General features: G+C 36.8%; 1 protein-coding gene across 2 annotated transcripts in view; it reads right to left on the bottom strand.

The window, feature by feature from the left end:
* The window catches only part of RPRD1A (regulation of nuclear pre-mRNA domain containing 1A), a 43,709-nt gene that overhangs the window by 9,882 nt on the left and 7,751 nt on the right, over positions 1 to 26,076 (bottom strand). Inside the window, exons 2-7 of one of the 2 annotated variants that reach the window (XM_053975485.1) lie at positions 23,928 to 24,057; positions 23,151 to 23,257; positions 22,974 to 23,068; positions 21,923 to 22,049; positions 21,649 to 21,824; positions 18,678 to 20,646 (exon numbers count right to left, since the gene is read on the bottom strand). In XM_053975485.1, coding sequence (XP_053831460.1) covers positions 20,635 to 20,646; positions 21,649 to 21,824; positions 21,923 to 22,049; positions 22,974 to 23,068; positions 23,151 to 23,257; positions 23,928 to 24,057 — 647 coding nt within the window. In that variant the 3' untranslated portion in view covers positions 18,678 to 20,634. Of the gene's footprint in view, positions 1 to 18,677; positions 20,647 to 21,648; positions 21,825 to 21,922; positions 22,050 to 22,973; positions 23,069 to 23,150; positions 23,258 to 23,927; positions 24,058 to 26,076 lie in introns of those variants that run through there. The other variant, XM_053975476.1, reaches the window with a different exon arrangement.

Genomic DNA, 26,076 nt, shown 5'->3' with positions numbered 1-26,076 from the left:
AATGGCAAGCTTCATCATTACAAAACACAATTTATTCTTCAGAAACTTTCTTTAAGCTGACAGATGAAAATGAAATGCATCCTCTAATTCTAGCTATCTAATTTTTTCTTAGTACTTAAAATTTTCAAGAAATTAACACTTCAAAGAAATTTGCTAAGTTAAAGTATTAGAGACTCCTCAGTTTGTCTGCAAGTGAAGCAATAGGAAGCAATCAACTCAGAAGTTTGAAACCCACAAACTGAATTAGTGACCATCTGGGGAATGCTTGATTATGTGGTTTTGCCCACCATCAACTGTTATGCTGTGGTACAGACTGGAATACACTGCAGACCTTCAAACCACAAATTCCTGTCTGGAACAGTAAAAGAATTTTATCAGAACACTTCCCATCTGAAGCGTGACTATCACAAATGCAAAGTCTTCTCAGTGGCCACAAATTATTCTTTCTTTTTCTTGAAAATGCAATTTTTGTCCAGCTCCTTCCAGCCTAAAACAGTATCTCAAATTTCATTCATGGCAGCCTTGACTCCTGGTCTCCATCTCCATTCCTGGAACATTGCTCCTAGAACCAACCTTTGTCCAGGAAGGCTGTTCAATGCCTCTCAGACTCCTATCAGAGCTCTATTCAGACACAATACAAACACTCACAACTAGTTTTTGCCTACCTCTTCCTATTTCTAGCTTTTCTGATTCTGATCTAAATTTCTCCCTCTCCAATCCTGGTCTCCATTTACCATTCTCTCTATAGTTCTGGTTCCAGTCACCCTTGTTTCTCCCCAGTCCTATACTTGGCCTGTCCCTATTTTCCATCTATATAGTATCTTCATAAGATCTACTACCTCATATCAGTTTTTGCTTCCTTTGTCTTAGTCCAAATGAATTCCAGTTGATTCCAGTCATGTATGTGGTATTACACCCTTCTAGCTGATCACTCCCTTCTCAGCCAGCTAATATCCTATTCCATTCTTTACTGTAATGTCTAGTCCCGGATCCCTTCTTAATCTTCACAGCCTCGGGTGCCAAGTTCCATATGAACTTATCCAAGTTTTGCATTCAAATTCACTGGCTCCCATCTCCCCATTATTTAGACTCATAGGAGCCAAAGACAACCCACCCATGGAAGAAGTTTCTCACATCACAGAGAGCAAGTAGCCAAGCAGCACATAACCAGCCTAGAGAACAACTGTACATGGTTGCAATTGCAGAAGTCTTCTTTAGCCCAGCTGGAAAACTCTCTGGCAGAGATCCTCACAGAAGTTAGTAATGTTTTAAATAATCTCTGATGAGCATAATAAAAGTAAGATTTTTTTCCAAAGGCTTGTAATTTCATTAAATTCAGGTTCATTTTCATTAGTATATTAAAATGCATGTCCCCTCAGAAAAAAACTATTTCCCTATTTCATATTTTGAGAAAAAACATAGATTACTTAACTCAAAGCTAATTTTTATGATTATTTTATTATAAACCTGTCTTTAGCCTTTATGTTGAAGGTTGTGTTGCCAAAAAAGTTGCTCAATATTTGTAAAAGTAGAAGAAAATAAAACAGGACTTGGAAGCCTTCAGGGAGGTTGTGGAGTCACCATCCCTGGAGGTGTTCAAGAGGCACTTGGATCTGGTAGTGGGTGATGTGGTTTAGGGGTTACAGCAGTAGTGCTGTGTGGACAGTTGGGCTGGATTGGCTTGAAGGTCTCTTCCAATCTTGATGATTCTATGAGTAAACTTAATTAGCAGGGATATTACTAGGCTGGCTTAGTTTATATTTATCTTCCCTCAGTCATAGAAGGTCCAGGGTGATGACTGTTAATTTATAAAATAAATTACTATATAAAGACATTGATTTAATTAGTCATTCTCTATGGGACTATGATTTAATTTAAAGCATTCCAGGATGGCAGATATGAGCAGCAGCTAAAATGAAGGATGCCTGCCTGAGGTTACACGTGGTCTACTTGTGTTTTATTACCTGATACAGCATTTATTTAGCCATTATAATAAACTCAAAGCTACACACTTCCAAGAGATGCTTAAATTATACTGAATTCTTAAGTTTCGAACACTGGCTGACAGAATGAAGCTTTGGAGAACTTTTGATGATAAGTAATCAAGTACTTCAGAACAATTCTGAGCAATTTTGCTCAAATACTCAAGTTGCTACTCTGCACAGGCACACAAGGGATAAAGCAGAACAGTTTTGAAAATAAGAAAATAAAAAAATTTGAATGGCTGGAGGGTTATAGATAGCTTCTTGAAGTTTCACCTATTCGTGGAAGATCTACATGAAATCCAAATTAAAGGGTATCAGTGTTTAATTTTAAAAGAATTTAAAATGAATGAAGAATTTTGATGGTCTATTAGAAAAGCATGCCTTAAGCAATGCATTTAAGAACAGTTGTACAAAGTCTTCAGGCTCAAATATTTACTGTACCTAACAGATGAACTGTAAAAATTCAGACGTGTAAGATGCACATTTCTCAGTTCATGCATCCCTTGACTGTAGGTCATTACAACAGTCTCAGTTCCAACTTCAGATTTCACAAGTGCAACTCTCTCAACCTAGGTGCTATAAGTGTTGAACTGCAAAAACATGAACTGTGTAGTTCATTATTTAGCAGACACAAATGGGCATCTTAAAGTATGAAACTGCTGTAAAGCTAAGACTACATGTTCTTATTTTGAAGATGAAAGTGAATCTGAGAATGAAAGTTAACATAACAGGTCACTAGGTAGGGTTTTATCTATAGCTAGCCAGGTCACAACTGTCTCAGATCTTTGTTAAAGACAGATCTACATAATGCAGAAGCATAAAACCTAGTTTTATTGTATCAAGGTTAAGCAGTAGTAGCAGTCTAATCCAAGCAGCATAGAACTTAAAGCAGAGTAACATATGTAGCTGTTGCAGTTGCAGTATAGAACCACTCAGTGTTAACCTGTGGTCAAGAAAGAAAATGAGAAAGCATAATAGTGACCTGAGACAAGGTATTAGCTTCATTTGGGGTGAAATAAATAAAGGCAGTGAAGATAGAGGACCCCAAATTTCTGCTACAGGTGAGCCCACACTGATGAACTTGTTCATTTAAATAATCTATCAGTGTAGGGTCTATCAGTGTAAAACTGGTCTTGGACATTTTTAAGAAGTTCTTCCAAGTACCTTTTTTTTTTTTTTTAATAATTCATGTCCATCTTTTCAAAGTTCATAAATTATTCCTATCCAACCCAAACAAAGAGCTGTCAAAGACAGCCACCTTAAATTTCAAAACAGTTTTACTTGAACAGCATGTGGTTTTTGAAGACTTTTAATGGATAGTTCTCAAAGGAACTCAAGAAATGCTATGGGCCATCCAACATGTGTTTGTTTCCAACATTCTAATGAATTTTATCAGCTAGACAGTTTCATATTACACTTGTCAACTCATTCTCACAGCTTCATTAAGTAGGTTGAACTATCCATTTTAGATACATGTATTCTCAAGAGAGCATTAAGTTACAGCCCAAAGATAAGCATTCCCAGGCCTGATTTGCTTAATGGCAGTTGAATATGCTCAGTGTCAACTGATAACTGAAACTATAGTTTACATTACTAATTAGAGCAATTCTGTAAGACAAATTGTTGATATGCTGCATGGTGATTTCTGTGTTTTTCTCTCATTTTGTGTGAAATAGGTATTTCAGATGCTGTGTTCAGCAATGGGGATGGGAGCATAAGAAAGGTAAAGCTGGAAAGGAGAACTACGCAGCAGCAATAGATATTCTGATTTACTTGCCTCTCAAACACCCTGTGGGAGTATCTCCAGTGAAAACTCTACTCTGCATGAAGCAATCCAACAATTGCACCTCTTCCACGACCAACAACAATCATAATCTAAATTTTCCAAAAACGCACATAGATACAAGGTCTATAATTTAAAAAATTATAGAAAAAGTGCCTTTAAAGAAAGTGCTTATCCTCAAGCTTTAGTATTAAAATATTTTGGCTAGAAAAAACTGCCTTAGAAAAGTGATACCAATAGAGAGCACAGAACAATTCCAAGAAAAAATCACAATGAAAAAGGTCCCTTATCAATCAACCAGTTTCAGGCAGCAAATCTGTCACACCAACATGTTTTTTACACTTTTTACCTAATTCCAAATTGCTCAAATAGCTAGTTTTATTTTATAATAAAAAAAGATGTAAAAAGAAGTTGTCAGGGAAGAAATTATGAGAAATCAGAGGGAAAAAAAAGGTCTAGAGAGAGAGCAGAACACAGAACAAGTAAACATCATTAAAAAGAACAAGGAAAGACATTTACAGTGTTTTTTGTAACTCTTCTTTCCCATTATGAACTATATTGCTCCCAAAAGCCTACAGATTACAATAACCCTACTAATGCACATCTTTCTGTGATGTACTGATAAAATATGTATCAGAGGTGAGCAATCACAGAATTACAGAATTTGGTGAGTTGGGAGGGACCCACAGGGATCACTGAGTCCAACTCCTGCCCAGGACTGTCCCCAAGAGTCACATCATTGTGCCTGAGAGCATTGTCCAAACACTTCTTGAACTTGTCAGGCTTAGTGCTATGGCATCATTTCAATCTAAAATGTCTTAGCTTTTTAAAGCACCTTTCTTTCATTCAAGCCAGCTTTAGTTCACTAAAATTATTTTTAAAAACATTATCCTGGTTTATATAGAACTCTAGGAATATCTGTGGGGGGTTTCATTTTGTATGTCTGTATTCCTACCCAGTAGTGGATGAAATGACCTTGGAACATCATGTCCTGAGGCAAAGATAGTAAGTTAAATGTTGTTACAGTAATTTACTACTAAGATATTTGCAAACAAAATCATGAGTAATTCAGTAGACTAGTTACTGGGGGGAAAAACACAAATGATGCAAGAAACTCCTTTGGTCTTCATGTTTACACAGTATCAGAAGAAATAGAATTATACAAAGCAGTAAATCACTTAAATTCCCTTTTTTGCCATGTACTTCTTGCATGTCAGAATGCAAGTCACTAAGGTATATTTTCACCAAGTTCATTACCCTGGGTTTCTTGCATGACAGACACTTCAATCTTCTCTCTTATTCACACTAAATCTGCTCTCACAAACTTGATACTGCTTTAAATTTGCACCAAGGGTTCTAGAGAAAATCTCAGGCTCTACTTCCAGCTGTACAGCCTAAAATAAGAACCTGTACAACCTCTCTTTTAAAAAGTTGATTTTCCTGACAATGTCTTAGAAAAGCAGGGTTTTAGCAGATTTGCTGTCCAAATTGCAGAGTAATGACATCTGTCTTATTTCACCAGTGAGCTGCTTCAAATTCCCTCAGACCTGAGGGAACGAGACTTGAAGTAGCAATGGAAATAGCACTCTTGCTGCAGAAAAGGGCTTACCATGGTGACAAACTGAACTGAATACAAATCCAGTATACACAGCTAGTATAGCAATTTAAGAACTTTTTTATTAATTGTCTATCCCTACTTGCTCTTAAAACCTTTAAGGCTGGTCTGTCCATAGACTCGTGTTTCCAGATCTCTTGTAAATGTGAAGTCTGAAAGAAAAATAAAGTACACCCAGCATCTGATAACAAGGGAAATAAAACCAGCAGGTCTGAACCTGCAGCTGACATTCAAGCAAGAGCTGGACTGACTGGTTGGCACAGCAAAATCTGCCTGTCAGGACCTGTTTAAGATTTCTGGTGTGCTGGATATGATCTGTGGCAGGCTAGAGTGTATGTTTATGAAGAACTACACAAATGCCACCTGGGTATGTTTCCAGCCTGCCATGAGATAGAGGGATTGAGTATTAGGCCTGGGTGTGCCACTTTTCTGTTACTCTGCAGTGCAATGTCATGGGAAAAGGCAACCTTTCTCCATGTAGGGTGGGAAACATGACAAAATTATTTACTATTTGGCCATGACTTACAATAAATTGGAAAGATTTGCACACAAGATACCATCTTTAAGAGTAACTATACAAGTCACCGTGCATTTCAAATTTTAATTTTTTTTTTTAATGGGCTTGCCTTGTAAAGTAAAAGGTAGTTTCTCCACTGACACCCCTCAAACTTGGGCTAGCCAGGCACCACAGGCTGAAGGGCTCAACAGCCCAAATGCGTCCCTCAGTGACCCCCAGCCATCTCTAGCTAGTCTTTGATGGTGCAATAGCATAGCAAGAGAAGCCCCTGCTGAAAGGGCAAGTAGCTGCTGATGGAGCAGAAACGACACATCTGTCCCACACTTCTACAGCTAAAAAAACCAAAAACCAAAATAATCTTTTTGCTGCTGTTCAAGGAAAGTGACTTGCTCATAGCTACCTTATCAAGAAGAGTCAAGACCACAGGATCAAATAAAAACAGCAAAAAAATTCTCCCCATAGTAATTCATGTGTAGGTGGAAAGATGCAACTGTGTAGGGCATATTTCATTATGTTTTCAAATTAACTGAAATTTGGAGGAGAAAGTTCATTGTACAACATGGCAAAAGCTGTCTGACGTTAAATAAAAGCATGCTAGGTACCGCAGCATTGGAAGAAAAAGCATTGTTAATTACACATGCACCATGAAAAAGTGAGCAACATGCTTTAACAAGTTATGTCTGTATGCAGCAGCATTAGAGAAAGCTTGTCTGCCATTAAACATTTTGAGGGACATGAAGAACATGTCTCCTGAGGAAATGATTTCAGTGAGACTCTGGACCTCGCAGCATTCTCAAAATTGCACAGTATTCCTCCCACCCACTGCAGCACTAAGAGCCTGCCTGCTGACCCTCACAACAGTTTGTCTGTGCATGTAGGTTTTCCACCAGTAGCTTTGTTTTCACTGGAGCTCTAATGAAATTCAGTATTTTCCATCAACCTCCTCCTACTGAAATATGGGCACTGGCTCGCATGCAGAAAATAAATATGCTCTAAGTCTTAAATCATGCAATACATTTATGACTTCTTAAATGAAAAGAATATATAAATGCTAAGCCTTTATCAATTACATTGAAAGATGCATATCTGGAGTTTGTACTCAACATTTTATAACTGAAGATTTATTATGAACATCAGTCTTTATTACTCTTGGTATTTTTAAGAGTAGCTTCTGTAAACTCTCTTGCTACTGTAGTCATATACGTAACTGGATGCTAGCTATTCAGACTCCAGAAGGCAACGAATACTTTCAGGTAAATCCCAACCTGAAGTTTAAGTGACCAAGATTATTCTACAGCACACATATGGATTTATCCTCAGAAGCCTAAGAATTATTGCTTATTATTTAACAGAAATGCAAGGTTGAAACCTACAGCCACCATTGAGCATACACAATTTTTCTGATCATGCTGCATAAGAGCATTAATTTTCCTCTGACTACAGCAGCTGCTATTGAGCATGGCTTCAGGATTTGGGGCTAGGATATTTGCTGACTTGTATATGCACACACAGAGTGCAGAGGACACTAATGGAATAAGTGAGATGCTCCTAGTCAGGAGTGACAGGAATCTTCTCTATCTTAAACTGTTAAGAGTTGAAAAAAAAATATGCTAATAATTATATTGTGGTTTACATATGGAGCAACATAACTATTTTCACTTGGCTTAAAAGCAGTTGAATGAGCCAGTATTAATAACACTGATTAGCCAAATAATAAAGCAGCATCCTTCTGGAACTCAAAGACTAAGCACAAAGAACAACAACTCTACTGGTGTGTGGGCTGGGAAAAAAAGGAAGAACTTGGTGTTCCAGAAAACTGGATTCTTCTCTTTGCATAAAGCAGAAGATACTAATCAGCCAGAAGGTAAAAAAGTTTCAAGGTGCTCTTTTCTAGAAATGCTAAGAACGTGGGTACAAAACAGCTGCAGATGGCTGCCCATTACATTTTTAATGACATTAGGATGACTTCTCCTTACAGGCACTACAGTAAGGGAGTGCATTAACAATCCATATAAATTACAGGTGAGAAGCTAGCCAGAAAACCAAAGGAGCAGTGTTTTAAACACTACTGTCTGGAGGATAGCCTAGTCATTTTAAATTTCTTGCTACTGTTTTCTAAGACAGCACTATTGTACAAGAAGAAATCCAGAAAACCAGGAATTACTGGTTCTTAAAAAGAATGTGTTGTCTGAAAAAGTTCAGGCAGGTTCTCAAAACCAAACCTGCGTGTAGTGACTGTACTTTCTGCCTTGGGTTTGCACCTGCATCACTGCTTTATTCCACAATCTTTCAGCCTGAAGATTAAACATCTGTGAGATAACACTCCTTGAGCAAGAATGCTTGATTTCTTCCACGCATAATATTATAAATAGGGACTTTCCATTCCTACATTTTCAGATAAACTAAGTGTAGTAGTTATCACCAAGAAAGCAAACAACAGGTATACACACACACAGAATTTAATTCTCCCTACAGAAGTTGCATCTAATATTATCCTATGCCAAATGACATGTTTTTCTACTGGAAATGGCACTACACCACCAGTGAGTTTCTACTGGAAATTCACTACACCACCTGTGAGAGCAATCACAAGAAATGTCTGGCTTTCAAGATGGCAAGCTGAATTGTTTTGTTTAAACAGTCAGCGTAAAAAATATTAATTACAGCAGTACAGCTCCTAATATGTAATATTAGGATTATTGTATGAATATATATATATATTTTATTAATATTATTGTAATAATGTAAAAGTAACAACTGTTTAATGTACCACCATTTTAAAAAACAACAGCAGCAAAACAATTGCCACAAAAACTTTGTCACAACAGAAGTCGTGTCAGTGGAAGACAGAAAATGAGGGGAAGAGAAAGCCATGATCTACTGGCACTCATCCAGTATCTCTCACACTGGTTATTATGGAATCATAGATGAGTAAGACTAAACAGATATGTCTGGAAGCTAGGTGCTGAGTATCAGTTTAACAAAAACCCTGATTTCCTCTGGCTGACAAATACTCCAGAATAAAGTTGATGATGATCGCCAAATTCATCAATCAAATATGCTGGCCTTATGAGCTACAGCTACCACCTTTTGCCCCTGGTTGACTACAGCAGAAGGATGTCAATTATCTCCACCAGAAAACAGGTAACTTAGTATGGGAAATTTTATGTTTCTAGAACATGTCAAGAATTTAAACTTGGTTTTGCCTTTATACTCTGAAATCTTGGGCAGTGAAGAGCTCCAGCTTTCACTGCTGGGTCTGGCTGTGTAGGACAGCAAAGACAAGGTGGAGGGATGCAGAGAAAAAGGAGATGCTCTATGAATGCAATGTTCTCAGTGGTCTCTGGTTTGGTGCCCATGGTTGGAGGAGAATGCAGAATGATAGTGCACAAAAGAAGAAATAAAGTGATGGGTCATTACAACTAGCAAATAGGGATGCGATGCAGATAATTACTGATTTCAGATCTACTGTCTTTGCAGAATCATTCCTCCTACTCTGGTAGCTACTAGCAACCTAGAAATAAATTACATCAAAACTTTGTTGTTTGAAACATTGCCAAGTGTAACACTTGGGGGAGTAACACCGTCTGCTGTCTCCTGCCTTCTATCTTCTTTGGGGTCAAAGGGTTCACATTTACTGAGAACATGACAGTTCTGAGGCTTGTCTTTAAAGAAGTTATAAGGAGTTCAGTGATCCACATAAAATCTGAGAACTGTTTAAAGGCATAAATGTGACAAAAACAAACAATGACATCGCTCTACCTCCTTTGCTGTCCAGTTTGGGCTGTAAAATGAACCTTTGATACTGACTGATGGAAAACAAGGAATAAATACAATTAGGAATGGAAAGTGGTCATGACAACCTAACATTTGAGAAAATAGAGCCCAATAAGCATGTACTTAACCTGTAGGACCACTGTCAGATGTAAATCTTGATTCTCCAGGCCTCTCCACATTTTATTGCTACTTTTGACATGTTGTTCAAGTTCTACTTTCAGAACTGACCTTAAAATAATGGTTTTTGAAAGGCAGAACTCAAAGCTCAATCTCCAGCTTTCAATTCTGTTCTTCAAATCTGTCTTTCAACGTACTAAGCAGCCACTGCACATTTTCTACCCTAAATTCTGCTTGCAGCCAAGCTTTGGAACTGTTGCATATGCTGACTACAAAACCAGTTCTCCACACCTTTACACGGCAATATAAAAAGTCTGGTTTGGATGTATGGGGACGAAGAAAAAAAACCCATCAAAATACAGTGGAAAATGTCTAACTTTTGGGAAGATCAAAAGTTAAATTTTACAGTGATTTCTATTTCTATTTGTTAACATCAATCTACACTTAAATCAGAGATGCAAGAAATAGTTTTAAATACTTCAGGATTTGTGCTAGATCACAAAAGACAGGTAAATATCCCAGCCCTTTGGTGCACAGCTTCAGTAACATCTACAATTATTTTAGAAAGCATGTAGCATTTCTCCTACTTCTCAGCTTCTTCTCTCACCCCCATTTAAAAATTATGCGTATACTATGGAACACAAACCCAGTTATGGAGGGAGACCATCTCTTCTGCACTGAGAAATAAGCCTGATTCAAGGAGAGAAGGCCTGGGCCAGATAATGTTCTTAACAGTACCTTATCTCCTCAGAGTCCTTATTTCCTCCACTAACCAAAGTGTAACAAACTTATCTCTGCCTAAAACTTTGCAATATATTTATCTACCTATGGCCCTCAAAAATACCATCCTCACTACACTGACTTAAAGTGAATCCTTTCCAGTTTGGTAGTGCAGAAGAGCGGAAAAAGAAGTAACCAAAATTCTTTTTTTACACTAATAAAATGTTCCAAATGTTTTCATTTAAGTATGTAACATCTCGCTTCAAATTCTAAACATCTTACTAAATTTCAAGAAGTTGTAACAGAATTTGTTTTCTCTTTGTGATGAAGGGGTGTACTCTATTAGATAATAGGGTTATCATCCTAGTATGCATAAAGGTGGGGGTTTTATAATCAATTTGAATTCATAATATATTTCTAAATTACCAACCCAGTCAGCATATAAGAACCTGCTGTGATGCCAGTTTCACAGAAGAATGAAATTAAATAAAGATGCTTCTGTGAAAAAAAGAAATGTAATACTGCATCAGGCAAGAAAATAAAACAGCTAGTTGTATTGGGAGAGAACACCTAAAATATTGGCTCCTTAGATTACTTACTTTCAGAGACACATAATTTCAATGTTATAATTTCAGACAACTATTTTACACCCACAGTAGTGCCAGATGTTCTAACTCCATCCCAGTTAGTCCAATTCTCCATCCCACAGTAGCTCCCAGCCAGTGTGTGCCCTCCAACTCTCCCCTTTCCACCCCAATATTCCTCAATGTCTTCTACATCATCTAACTATTGTTGTGGTGAAGAGCAGTGGAAGTTATGGTTGGTTCCATGCTCCATAGGCTGACTAGGATAGACTGAGGGGAGAAGAGCTACTGAAACATTCCTCTGGGCCTCTCTTCTCTTTATGTATTCACAGAAGTAATTTCATCAAACTTTTAAGAGCTAAATAATTAGTATTGTTTCCCTGCCAAAGGAAAGAATTTATATGACTGGCAGCATAACTTCAACAGTCAAGTCTCACAAGAAATTGGACCTGTAACAGCAACTCACTCTCTCCTCTTCTGCCGATCACTGCCAGCAGTAACTGAGAAATATTACAAAAATGTTTTGCCCTCTCTAATAAAGTCACTTTTATACACTTTTTATGTCAGAGATACATCTTCATACTATATAAATAAAATGGAATTCCAAGACAACATGGGGCTCATTTACAGGACTTATACATCATCCCGAGTTGTTTCTCTGCATTCTGCTTCTCCATGTTTCAACCAATTTTAGTCCACAGCATTCCAAACTTTGGCAGTAGAAAAACTTTACCAACTACATATTAGACTAATACAGTATTCTTTACTTTTGGCAGAACTGAAAAATATCAGTCTGCTTCAGTCAAATGAAAAAGTCAATGTACTCTGGCTATTCTTTTAGTTTAGAATAAAGCTTTAATGCAAGTCTAAGAACCACTTTACACATATCAGGTGGCAGTGAGTACTCCATGACAACTTCCATTTCTTCCTGGCTAATATTCTCAACAAGAACAACATCTGTGGGATACATTGTTTCCTCACTGCTGCTACAACAGCATCAACTACTCTTACATCACACCACCCATAATAACTACTGATACAGCTCCAAAGGACAGTCAAAGAAAGCTGGTGTTTCAACATTGTCCTCAGCCTCAACTCACACTTTCCAAGTTGCTCTCCCCATTCTGTAGACACATGTACCATAACTAATCAATGAGAGAAATCCAGGTATGAAGAAAATAGTCCAACTTCTTAACACATTTTGAAATAAGGTGCCAGGGGAAAAAAAACTAAACTACAGTTGCCACTAACTTGAAAGGAAACATTACCCAAAGTTTGGTATTTCATCAATGAGCTTTAACAGAAAGATACAGAGGTTTTAAGAACTGGATTTTTCACCACAGTCCAACTAAGGATTATGTTACCTAACAGTTTTCATCTTTTCTCTTGACCTACTGCACCATGAAGTGGCCTACTATTATCTAAGCTTTTTAGGACTGAGGATTAGCTGGTTTTATTTTAAAAGTCTGGATATTTTGAAGTAAATTCCCCAGGTTTACCATATGAAAAAATTAGTGTAACTGTGGTGGTTTGGTGGTTTTGATTCGTAAAATTCAGTTTCACCGTGAGTCCTACTGAAAAGTATTTTTGCTCTCTACATTTAGCCTTAGCTGAAGAGATGGATGTTGTCTGCAACATCACAATAAACACTGTGACTAGTTCAGTAGCACTACTACAGAAGATCATAATGAATTTAAACGAGGAAAACAGAAAAGCTTTGGTTCCTGATTAGAGCAGTTCAACTACTAACTCCTTCACTTTGATTCAATTTTGACAACAAAATTATTAAAACTAAAAATTATTCTGATCTGTCATGAAAGATTTGTATGTATTCTTCAGTGTTCTTTTTATGATATTTTACCCATAACTGATAGGCTTAGTAGTAGACAAGTTTCAATTAAAGGTCTGGGCTGTAAGAAAAAAATAAATTAAAAAACCGTAACAAAACCCAAAAAGCAACAACAAAAACCAACCAACCAAAAAAACCCACACAGAAAAGCGCACTGTTTGTATACACTACAAAATGTCGACTTAAAACCACGAATATTTCTCTCTAAATACTTTTTTTAAATGCAAACAGGTTTTTGTCATGAAGATGGCAGCTATACTTCCTAATCACTTTGTGCAAGTTAACATTTCTTACTTTCCCCTATGCCGACTTTAAATACAATACTATTATTTCATTAATAGGCTCTGACAGTATTTGCTGCCTCAGACCACTACATAAGATGATGCATTATTTTCCTATGTAAATGTGAGAACAGTGAGATATCAGTGTTCTGCCAAAGATCTACAGTAATTGGACGCATATTTTCTTTAAATGCTATCTCCCAGCTACTTGCTGTCCACCTGAAGACTTTCCTTGTTGTGTACATTCAAATTTTCCAAAAGGTATCAGCTCTGTTCACGATAGCATGAGTGTCACTATGTTCTACATCAGATTTTACACAATTTTTTTCTTCTATGTAACACTGGAGTGGTTTTGAGTGAAAACATCAGAAGTCTGCTGTAGAATAAAATTTGTTGTTTCAGCAAGGATGAGAGGAAAAGCAAGCTGATGTTCTAGCCATTTCTCTTTTCTGTCAGAGATTTCTACAAGCAGTTCTCATAAGCCCTTCCAACCAACCAGGCAAAACATTATCAAAAAAGCAGCAAAAGCATGTAGCTACTGTTATAGGTCATAGTAGAATGTAACTTGAGCATGATGCTTCCTTTTAACTTCATATAGAACCTCATTCAACAAAAAAAGCCCCTTATTTATAGTAAAGTTTCTAGATCTTAGTGATAGCAGAAAAATTAAAGTAAATAAAAAATTTAAAATGGTAGAAGTTGTTAAACAACTTTTGAGTATCAGCTCAGCAACACAGGCTTTAATGTGGACACTATTTACAGAGAACTCCAAGGAGCACAGTTGTTGAGTCAACTGCAATTATCTTCAAATCCACACAGGCTTATTTTCCTATTAAATGAAACTACCAGTAGATATTAGCTAAAGCAAGATATTTTGATTCAGCTTTTTCAGACAAGTCATCTCAAACTGTGCAGCAGAGCTTTCTAAGACCCTCCCTTCCTTCTCCTTTTTCATCCTTAACATTATGGGGTTTTTGAAACTAGATTATGAATGTTTCCTTAGTAACTCCCATAAAGACTGATGTTGAGTCTGCCTAGAATGACCACCTAACATTCAGTGTGGTCTTAGTTCCTATTTAGAGTTTACAGTTGCTTCAACAAATAATTCCAAAAGCTCCTAATTGTGGGAGGGATATAAGCAGGGTTTACAGTTCTGCTGACTTTGTATTCAAATACAGATTAAAAAAAAAATCTTTAAATTTATTAAGTCCAGCAACACAAACATCAGATTTTTAATGAAAGTATTTAAACAATAAGAGTATTACTGTTGGAAATTAGGGCTTGCAGAAAAGGTAATTTGAATTTGAAAAACCACGCTGCTACTACTGACATAAATAAGCACTACAGTATTTCCTACATCAATTTCTTATATTCAGCTTTTCTTTTTATTCCAGCAAACTCCTGATCAAAGCAAAGGAAGTATCTACTGCAGAATATACTACAGAAAAGTCACTTGCTAATCTACAGCTATCCTTCAAAAAACTTAAGTTAGAGCACTGATTATTCCCTTTACAATGTCCCATCATCTCAGATGTTTGCACAAGGTTTTACATACCTGCAAAACTTGTTCTTCTGAGGATGACACAAATAGATCCATTCATTTTGGTTAACAGTATGAAGTTTTTGGCTGGCAATAGCCAGGAAGATTCTGGCTAGAAGTCTCACAAACAACAGCAAGTCCTACTTAGGCAAGTCCAGTATCTTCTCTCAGTTTTTTTATAATGAGGAATTCAAAACGCACTTCAAGGGTATTAAAGTACCTGGCATCTTGTGGTATCTCATACACATATACCTTTCTTTCCCCGTTCAATAAAAACTAATGGCTAAGTTACAGAGTGAAAGCTAAAAAATCTCACCCATCACAAATAATAAGGGTAAAATGGATAAAAAACGGTAACAGCTGTAACATTTTTATTACCTTGTTTCAAAACCAGAATATCTTGAATGACAAACAATGCTTTAAAATGTGATGAACTGAAGCAAAAGGTTATCTTTATTTTACAAGGATGAGCAAAGTATAACCTACAACTTATTCCATCTGTTAGAAAACCCAGGATTTATATTCAAATATAATATAAGTCAATTTAAATGGAGGAAGCCTTCAAGTGTTTCTTCTGCTCTGAATGAAAACATTGAACTGTGAAGTCTGAACTTCTTTCAGGTAAAAACTGAGTAACTCTATTCTGAGGCTGCAGTTGGTAAGTCACTTTATGAAAGAGGTATATTTATTACTCAAGTTCAGAGAGGTTTTAGGTTTGCTATGAAAACGGGTCAAGTAAGCATTATTCTCACAGAATGGGTATAACACAAGGGAACAAAATGCACTGACCATTTGACTTTGCTTTGTTGTGTTTGACCTAAGGGCTGCTGTTCTCCACTAGTCTTGCAAATTACTTCTACAAAACTCTACAAGTTTATCTTCTGTCACTGAAAAAAGTGCTTATGAAAAGTAAGAAACCACATCTGAAAGACAGGTGAGCAACCTGTAAAAACACTTAGCAAGCCTACTTCCACTGCAGATAAGAGATGCAACCTATGTCTTATTTTAAACATCCCCTCATCTTAACTTCTAACTAAATAAACCTTAAGGCGAAATTACTATTTCAGTGATCACTTAATTCTCCCCAGTCACCTTTGGGTAGATAATCCAAACTACTGATCTTACTGAAACTTAGTTTTCGTTTTTACAAAACACAACCCCAGCGCTGGTATTCAGTAAAAGATTTGCACTGTGCAATTCTAATAATGCATTTGCACTACACAAAGCCTCTCAAATGGCCAACCTATAAGCAATGCATTTCACCCAATCTATACATATATCTAAGCATAGTGGCCTGTTCCTGGATCACAAATCATTTTGTACACAGCAGGATAGGGAAAGCTAGAACATAAAGAATATGCCTATTAGAGATCTTTACATTTCCTTCCTGATGGTGAAGAGCTACATTACATTTCTCTTACAGTGCAACTTACTTGGAACTGGGCCGCTAGAGAAAGGAAGTAATTTACGTGAAGGCTCTCCCCTCTGTATTATAAAAGTAAGAGATCCACAGTCATGTTCTCCTCAGCCCAATATCTGCCTCGACTCAGAAGATTTCCTTCAGTGGAAGTCATATATTCCCTTAACTGGAAGCTCTGCCAAGTCAGCTTCAATTTTTGAAGCTGCAGTCTTGAAAAATGAATACAGTGCTTCATCGTGTCAAGAGATCACACAATATGGTCTGTTTGTGCCACTATTAGGTACTATTACCAAGCATGTATCAGAAGATCTTAAAACAGTCCTACTGGGTTTGGATGAACCTTACTGACCACTTCCTGATACCTTCCAGTTACCAATTCTGTAATCATTGCACTGTTAACTGCTCAGCTCCAAATCCAGCATAACTTGAGTTACTATGCTGCTGCCATATTTTTGGAGTCGTAAATCACCTTCAATGCTACAAACTCCACTCCGTAACAAAAGGCAATGTAGGGCTCATCCTACAAATCAATCTTCAACCAAAGCTCAGTAAAAAAACTTAGGTACTCAGCTGCAAGCTTATGAAGAAATTAATCCCAATTGCCAGAAGTGGACTTGAAAAATATGAAGCATAATGGAATATATTGCTCTAAGTACTCTGTCACTGAGCAAAAGAAGCTGACATACTAACACACTAAGGATGAATAAGGGGTTTAAAGAAAAAAAAAAAGCCAGCAAGGAAAGCACTACACCCTTCATAACACAAAGGCTATGGTGAAGGACAACAGTAGATAATAGTACCAACCCAGTTTGGTATTGCAAAACAAAACTTAAGGATAAGAGGCCTGTTACACCACTGCCAGCCCTACACTGTTTGCTTAATATTTTTGTCTACATTTGAAACCACTGAACTGAGCAGGGAAAAAAAAAGTCTTTCAAATCCAGAGCTAAAGTCAAGGCTGACTAAGTGCTTGCTGTTTATCTGTAAAATTCCAAGACAAAACTAAAACCTTTAGGAAGACAAGTCAAGCTATATGGAGCCATAAAAGCTCAATCATGAAATAAATGTGCACTGAACATATCATATTCTCTCAACATGCTAAGAAACCACAATTAAAACCAGATGTGCGAGTGTAAGACTATGAATACTGCTTACAGAGCTGTAGAAAATCAGAAATGCAAGATAGCACCATTAAGTGTTTTAATTAAATGCAAACTGCTAAATGAGAGCAGGCTTCGCAGAGTAGCACTTCTCTCACAAAACTTTGAATCTAGTGACAAGATATCCCCAAATTTAAAGTGGCAAACTATCACAGAAGTATGCAAGAAACTGTATATCCACTATACACTAAGTGTAGCAATACTACATCTTTCCATAAGGTCAAAATGAAGGTGAGATGGTGTCTTGTGATCCCCTACTCATATGTGTTCATGAGTTACAGAAGATGTCCAACTATCAAACCTTTTATTTGAAATTTAGTAAGAGACTAATCACTATAATCCAGGAGACTGTGGGAGGGAGAGGTAAACACAAAGAAACATGAGAGAACAATAAATCAAGTACTTTTCTTGTTCATGTCATTTTTAAGGGCATATTAATTCTAGAATAACAGGACAGTCTTATCAAAAGGACATGAGCCATCTGGGTATCAATTTATGTACCAAATTCCTTGTTCCTGTATAACATAAAAATCTCATTTTATCCTTCAGTGATACCAAGAGACCAACCAGTATTTTTGTTCAAAATCTAGGGGATGGGCAGGGAGATAGGAGGGAGATACAACACGGAAGGAAAAAGGGGAAAAATCAACCAAAGTAGTAGAAAACAGGAGTGGTATTAGTTACCAAAGGCTTCAGAAAAAAAAGTGTTCCACAAAAATATTTCTGTAAAAATGTTCATTTTCTCTAAGACAGAATCCTATCTAACCAGAAATCCTGGAACCACAGTACACTGAACATTAAATATTTATACTGTTTTAAAACTACCAACAGTGAAGGGTACAGACTCCTCAGTACAATCCTAAATTTGAGGGGGGTTCTAAAGGGGTCTAAGTGCAATTATAAAGCACACCTTCTCTGTTACCTAATAAAGTGAAAGTTTTTCTGTTGTGCTTGTGAAGAAATCCTACATTCATCACTTCTCATTTCTGATCATGTAAACTCAACAGTGTAAGTTAAAAAGCAAAAGGCTGAAAAAGTCTTGTTTTCACAGCTTTCTCCTTTTGGAAATGGCAACTTCAATGCAAGCAACCCCAAACTTCTGCATTGGGAATTTTGATTTATTTCACTGAAAGAACGTGAGAGTTTTAGGAACAACCATGTGAAAATTTTAGTCTTCAGGAAAAAGAAATGACACTGGAAAAATACTTATCCATCTCAGGCATAAACTCAGTAATGCTTGTGAGACTATAGATGAAAATAGCAGAGGTTTGGTATGAGTAGGTATAGAATTCTTCCTCTAAGTTTTCAAAAACAACAGACAATACAAGATTTTGATTCTTAAATTTATTTTTAGCAGGATGTGTTTACTAATGGATGGTGACATCATTAGAAGATAGGTCCATGTCCACCACCTGCAACAGAAGCTAGACAGATGTTAAAGAAAACAATTTAATAGTTAAAGATGACACTACTTACCCCAAACATACTCAGGAAAGTCACCTACCAAGCAGTACAGTTAGCTTTTGATGCACATATGACATTATTTACCTGTTATCAAAATTTCCTGTCAAGATTTAGCACATACATTACCTTGCTTTGATGGGAATCATGCACTTCTGTTTCAGAAAAAACTATTAGAGAGACTCTTATTCTTAAAAATTAAGAAAGATTGAAAGACTGGTTATGCAGAATTACTTACCTGTAAATTATCTTTGGAAGATAAAATATCTGCAAATTTAGGTCTAAAGCTTCTATGTAATGCTGAAAGCTACTGATAATTCTTTGGGAATTCCAATTCAAATTGTTAAACAAGGTTAACAGCAGGTAACATTTCTAGATTCAACTAAGAATACATCCACTTGTTCCTTACTATACTTGTTTGGTATGGTAAGGAATCAGTAAAGTAGGATCTCAGCATTATACTCACAGATTGGTGATAGTAATTCAGGAAGAAATAAAGACTGTTACAACTGAGCGATCATGTTATACTCGGGGAAAGTATCAATAGCCAGAAGTCTAACACAGGAAACAAGCTCGTCTGGAACAAATTAATTTCATCAAAAATGAAACTTGAACAGCAAAACCTAGGGACAGACAGTTCAGGGAAATACATTCTCAAATAATTCTGTGACAGGCCCTCTCCCAGTGCTATTTCAAATGAGAAGCCAATAAGCAAGGTGCAATTTGAGCCATGGAATTTCCTAAATCTGAAAAAACAGGAGTCCTTGCTTCATCTCCATTTCTTAATCACCAAAATAAATCCTACATGTGCTAAGTCAGCAAGCCCTACAGACAGTATCACTAAGACATCCTAATCTTACATTTTAAAACTTCAGAATGTTTATCAGCCTCTACTTCCCAAACAAAAAAACACTACTGATAGTGAGCATGAAGTCACTTTACCCAACACTAGTTTAGAAACTTCATTTTAAGGTTCTTGTGTTTTGAAATCTCTTGTCTCTAAGGCCTTTATTAGTAACTGGGTTAACACCATCCTGGCTCATAATTCTGTATTAGGAAATCATATTTATGCCACACTAATCAGCCTAAAAACATTCCTGCAGTGTACTTCAATATCCTAGGACTTCACCTGTTTAAAACAGGCTGTTACAGACACTAAAGACTGTCTCCTACTTTTTAAAGAAAGACCTCAAATTAGTCTGAAAATGAAACTGTGCCATATTAGAATTAAATTCTTTAGCAGCTTAAATAATTGAGCCAAGAAACTATGTGACAGACCATAACAGCCCAGTAATATGTAACTGCTTTCTCTCAGAATTATGAATTCTCTGATCTAGTAATATTGGGAAATTACACTGGTTTGTATTTGTTGAAAACAACCAACAAGGGTGGAATCTGTTCACAGCTGTGCTACTATTTTTAATTTCTGCAAACTGAGCTCTCTTATTTTACAGAAGGGTAAATCTGCCTGAAGGACTAAGTCACTGCCTTTTGAGCAACTCACTAACCCGGCAGTCTACCATAACTACACAGGCTATAACTGCTGGTAACGAGCTACATAAACAAGTCAGTGCCTCTAGACAACCAGCCCTTCAATGAAACTGTGGGAACTTGTCCTTCGAACCCATTACACAGGCAGCAGGAAGGTAGGGCATGTGATAAAAAGCTTAAGGCTTCCTGTTCTTTAATCTTCCAGGTTCCATTACGCAGTTGGATCAGTTGCTACTGAAATCAGCACTACCGTGCATGCCATCTATCTTACATGAAGCTGGTTGATATCCTTCCCACAGGATAAACACAGTAAGGTTGATAGGAAGAACCTTCATCAATTGCTTTTCTGTGAGGCATAGAGGAAAGGAAGTAAGTCAGGAAATAAGAGTAGGCTAGGAATGACACAACTGATCTGAATGATGACTTCAAATACATGATGAACAGCATTTTCCGGAAAAAAAGCACAATAAAATCTGAATCCAAGTTATGAAGCTAAAGGTAAAGAAACCACTAGGGAAAGAAAATGTTCTTGACAGGCATATAGGACAAAACCTGAAGAATAATTGATTTTGGGACCATATATACATATGCTGCAGCTACAGGGCACCATGATCGTTCACACATCTCCCCTTGCAAAATGATGCAGCTTCAATTCCATTACTCTAACACCCAAGTTAGCATTGGAAAACAATTGACATGAAATTATGGACATATTCTATGTATGTGGAGTGTTCAACAGGAGACTTTACAGTAGTATATGGTAGGAAAGAAAAACAGATGACTGGTAACAGCAAGGAAAAGAATAACTTAAGGGATCATTTGCTAATAATGAGCTGTTTACCCTGCATCCTTCTTTTATTATGATCTGTCTGGTCGTGCTGGTGTTAGTACTGATAACCAGCTGTGTTAGAGGCTGTACAAGCTATAAGTACGTTTCCCTGGGTTTAATGGATGCTTAAGTCAGGTTAAGAAGTGGTGCTGAAACCTGGAATTCTTATCCTTTAGCAAATACATAACTAAGACTTACAATAATGAATGAAAAGAGCATGGAAAGAAAATGACACTGTAGAATTAAGTTTGTAACACCAGGGATAAGACTTTCTATCTGCACTACTAAAACTAAGTCTGTAGGTATAACCAAGATTGAATAGCTAAAAAAGCACAAAGAGCTGGTTTAATAGGTTTCAAATGCTACAATCAAACAATGTGTTACTAATGTGCTGGAAGCAAAGACATAACAGTGGCAATAAAATATTTATCTTTGGAGAGAAAAGTTGTTCAGGCTAACTAAAAACATTTGCAAAAGCAAGCTTTAGCGAAGAAGAGACTAAAACAAAACATTACGCACTTCCAGCTTATGTTCTTTCTCTGCAAGGAACTCTTTTTGACATCGGAGAAAGTCTGATAACATTCGAGTTAGCTGTTTTCTATCATCTATTTCGGCTGCCAACCTGCCATTATAATCCGCCAGCAACATACATGCATCATCTACCATTTTGGAAAGTTGCTCTCCAGATTCCTTATCTAAAAAGCAAGCAGAGAAAAACAAGCAAAGCATGATTCCATTACGTACCATTATGTTCTTAGAAGAGTATTTCAGTTACCAAGCTCCCAACCCTCACCTGTTATTCTGTCTAACAGGGACACATCCTGGACCTCTAGAGGCAAGGAAGCTATTCTCTGGTGAACTGCTGCATCCCCAGAGGCAGCGTTTTCTAGTTCTTGTAATGCTCTAATGAGATCTGTGGTCTGAAAAAAGCATGCAAGATTGAGAACTAGTTTAAATAAACAGATCCTAGAACAAAACAGAAGTATTTTACAACAAGCTTACAGTATTGATTTGATGGTAATTTTAGCAGCAGTTACAGTATCACCTTTAGAGTCAAACAAAACAAAACCAAACCTTTAATCTCAGCACAACATTGAAGTGTTTCTAGTTTTAAAGGTCACCTTTCTACAAGAGCCTTCTCATTTAAATTCTTGGTATGGGAATACTTATAAACCTTTTCTTCTTGATAATAGTGATTATTTTACAGTACCTTTCATGTTATTATACATTTTTTAAAATTACTTTTCTTGTTGTTTTGCTTCACTATTGCAAAAGACTGTATCAGTGCACTTCTTCTGGAAGTAGGGCTGATGTTCACAGAAGCCTAGATATCTGCTACAGAGAAACATACTAAATTGTGATGACTTGAGGACAGTCGTTCTTTGCTATAACAAAAATCCTTTTGAGATAGGGCAATACTGCAAAAAAAAAAAACCCACAAGAACTAGAAGAGCTGTAACAGTGCAAGGCAGACAAGAATTTTTCACAGCCACTGTGAGTGAAACTTTGGGAAATATTTTATCGATAAATCCATAACAATCTCACACTCTAATACATGTCTTACTGCTACCCTGAAAACTGAATGAGAACTCAATACATTGTAGAAACTATTGTTGAAATCCTGACATGAATAAAGCTGGACATAGAGTTCAAACATTTGGGTTTAGTGTCAAATACATAGTTACAGCATACCCCACTGAAAACTATTAAAAGTAGCCACCCTTGCCCGGAAAAAATACCTCACTGAAAAACAGAAACCATTAAAAAAAAAAAAAAAAAAAAGTAACAGAAAAATTCTATATGAAACCATATGTAAATAGATAATTTTATAAACATGCTTTTACCTGAGGAGGATCAGTGGGAGAACTTCGAGGTGAACAGTTATTTTCATCAACTTTGATCTGTTCATATGTGCGCTTCCTCACCTTTCTGTCTCCATCTAAATGAAAACAAACACAGCAGTCAGGGAAGTACTATTTCAAACAGGAGACTGAACCTTCAAACACTCACAAAATACTTACACAAAGCTTGCCTAAGTTGTTCTAATACATCATTTTCATAAACAGACCTTTCTTCCCAGATAGACAGCACTCGGCCAAGGTGCTTCTTACAACTCTCATCAGACTCACTGTTACAAGGAAAAAAAGCAAATATCAGCACTAGGTAGAAGTATAGCACTGCTTCATAATTATTTTTCACAGAAAGAGCTTCACAGATCTTAGCAATATCCAAGCATCAGAAGTCAAATAATCTCAGAAAATAACAAATGGACATTTTAAAGAAAGCAAAGACCAGCTCAATGTGCCCTAGCAAACAGATAAAAAAAAAAAAAGGGAAACACCCAGCTCTGTTTTTTTTTCAACCCATGAATCTGCAAACACTACAAGTAGGTTTATGCTGCTTCAACAGCTGTGTATCATTGTGAAAATAATCCTGTATCAAGACTCTAGCTTCTCATGCAGTGACATTAGAGACTGCTGGGAAAAAACAAATCATGCAACACCCAGTAATGAAAAATGTCAAACTGTTGTACCACATAAACACAGACAGTATGCAAGTCTTACTTTCAGGAATAGCTAACAGACTCCCAAGGTAAAAAGGGAGTGAATGCTGATGAATTTACTATCAAACTTCATCCAACAGCAGTAAGACTATTCAAGATCACAAGAACACTGAATAAATGAAGCAAGATTTCAAGTAGAGAAATAGCACATGAAGACTAGCTGGGCCAGAAGACATCAACTGAAATGCCCCTCAAATGCAGTGTGAAGGACACTGCACATACAAGTTTACTGTACCTTGAAACATGCTTAAAAGCCTCCACTATTACTGGAGCAAAGTCTTTTGTAAATTCTGGTCCTTTCCTTTTGCTGTTCTGTATGACATCATTGGCCAAGTACAGGAATGTAAGCTTCCTATTTGGTTTTGCTAATAAAAAGAAAAATAAAAAATAATTAGAAATTTTATTTCCTTCAACTAATACCTATATATCCAGGTTCATACTGAATACAAACACTCATACCCTGAAATAAAGTGTGTTTTTCCCATTTTCATTACTGCTTACACCATTTCACATTTCCATTATTTTCATGTGAAAGATTTTAGTCACCCATTGGGTTTTATCTTCCTTCTGCTCTCTTTGTTCAAGTTCTTCTTCCTTCATAGTATGACACAACTTTCGTTAATGCTATCTCAAAAAACAAACAGAAAAAAATCCCCAGATATTCCAAAGTGTTCTTCATCCCCAAACTATTTTCAGGTGTTTCCCTGAGCCTTTTATGATTCCTGTTTGGCAGCCTTCATGGATTTCTTCCAAATACTTCAGCTTTCTTTTAAGCCTGCTCAAATTTCTTACACTCATGAAGTCTGTTGTTGAGGCACTTACTTCACAGATCCACAATCATTCATGTGAAGAACTTCCTCCTTTTCAGTCTGAATTTCGTTCATTCTTACATAACCACTCCTCATTCTCACATTTAAGCAAACTGAACAGTCAATCCCTAGTCAGTGTCTTTGTATCACTATGACACTCCCCTTCCTCACCTCCAAATTATTAAAACACTCACGTGCCAGCAGCTGTAATAGCACAAAAATGTTATCAAAAACCACTTTCAAGCTCATGTGGTATATCTCTTCTCCAAGCACCTTAAACCTCTTATACCACCTCTTTTAATGTGCAATAGACTGCAAGTTTCCAATTTGCAAGTCACTTCTCAAAATCTGTTCCGTGTTTTCTAAGTGCTCCTACCTGGGTATTTTCCATTTACACTTCATCTAATCTTCATGAGTCTATAAGTTTCTTGGAACTGAAACTCTTATTGTAACATTTTTACCCTTGGTTAACACCAGAATACCATTACCACCACATAATCTCAATATGTACACTCTGATTTTAAAAAGAGGTTTCTCCTGAAAGACAAATTTCTTCTCCTCTCTCAAGGAAAGCAGCACTGGTAACAACAATCCAGGATTTCTTGTAATTTGCGCAAGCAAATATGATGGGATTTTGTTACTTTCTACTCCAGCCTTTCAAAAATGCAAAACTACCACCCTCACATATAAAGAGAAAATTCAATGTTAATATGTTTTCACTCTAGGGAAATGCTTTTGAGAATAAATTTTGCACTACAGAAAGACTTCTCTGAAGGATTGCTCCTTGAAATACTGAATTCTTTCCACCCTAGTGAACAAACATATCTAACAAGTTGGGAGTTCTGGATTGACTGGGGAAAAAACTCTCCATTAAATGTAAAAATGCACTTCACATACAGTCAAAGGCAACTAAAGAGTAGGAAACAAAACCAAATCAGCTAGGAAGTGCTGGACACAAGGTGGACTCTATTAAGAGTCTGCTCCAAACAGTGAAGTCACTACATGCAAGCACCCAGGAAATTAATCTATTTTGCTCAAAATCTGGCTAATCTATAATGTAGGTTTTATTAACTTGTGCTGCTCAATTTCTATATTAAAACCTGACTGATGATAAAACAACACATCTCACATCTCCTATGTTTCACGTAAATCAGAGCTCCGACACCTAGCAAGTTTTGGAATTCAAAGAGAGAGGGTCAGAAAACACACGTTGTCCCATAGGCATAATCAAAAAGTAGCTAGTGTTTACCAAAGATGGCCCTGCCCCCTCTCTCAGTTCTTAAATAAGCCAAGAATTAGGACTCAAAATCTAATGAAGAAAGCTGTTCTCCATCCTATATCCTCTGGAACTGCATACAGGATAGGCCCTTGTCCATCCAATTCAACAGGGAAAAAACCCTCATTTTTAAATCCTCAGTGATGTAACCCATTTGTGAGAGGCCCTAACTTCCTTCTTTCCAATAAACAGCCAAATCATTTGAGCTGGCAAAGACATAAGACGGATACACAGTGACATGAAGTCAGGTAATGCTCACTCTCACAAAGCCTTGACTTTATCTATTCACTACAATAAAA

Source organism: Vidua macroura, chromosome 1, assembly GCF_024509145.1.
Source record: "Vidua macroura isolate BioBank_ID:100142 chromosome 1, ASM2450914v1, whole genome shotgun sequence".
Classification (NCBI taxonomy): Eukaryota; Metazoa; Chordata; class Aves; order Passeriformes; family Viduidae; genus Vidua; species Vidua macroura.
This window is presented reverse-complemented; position numbering and strand designations above follow the sequence as displayed.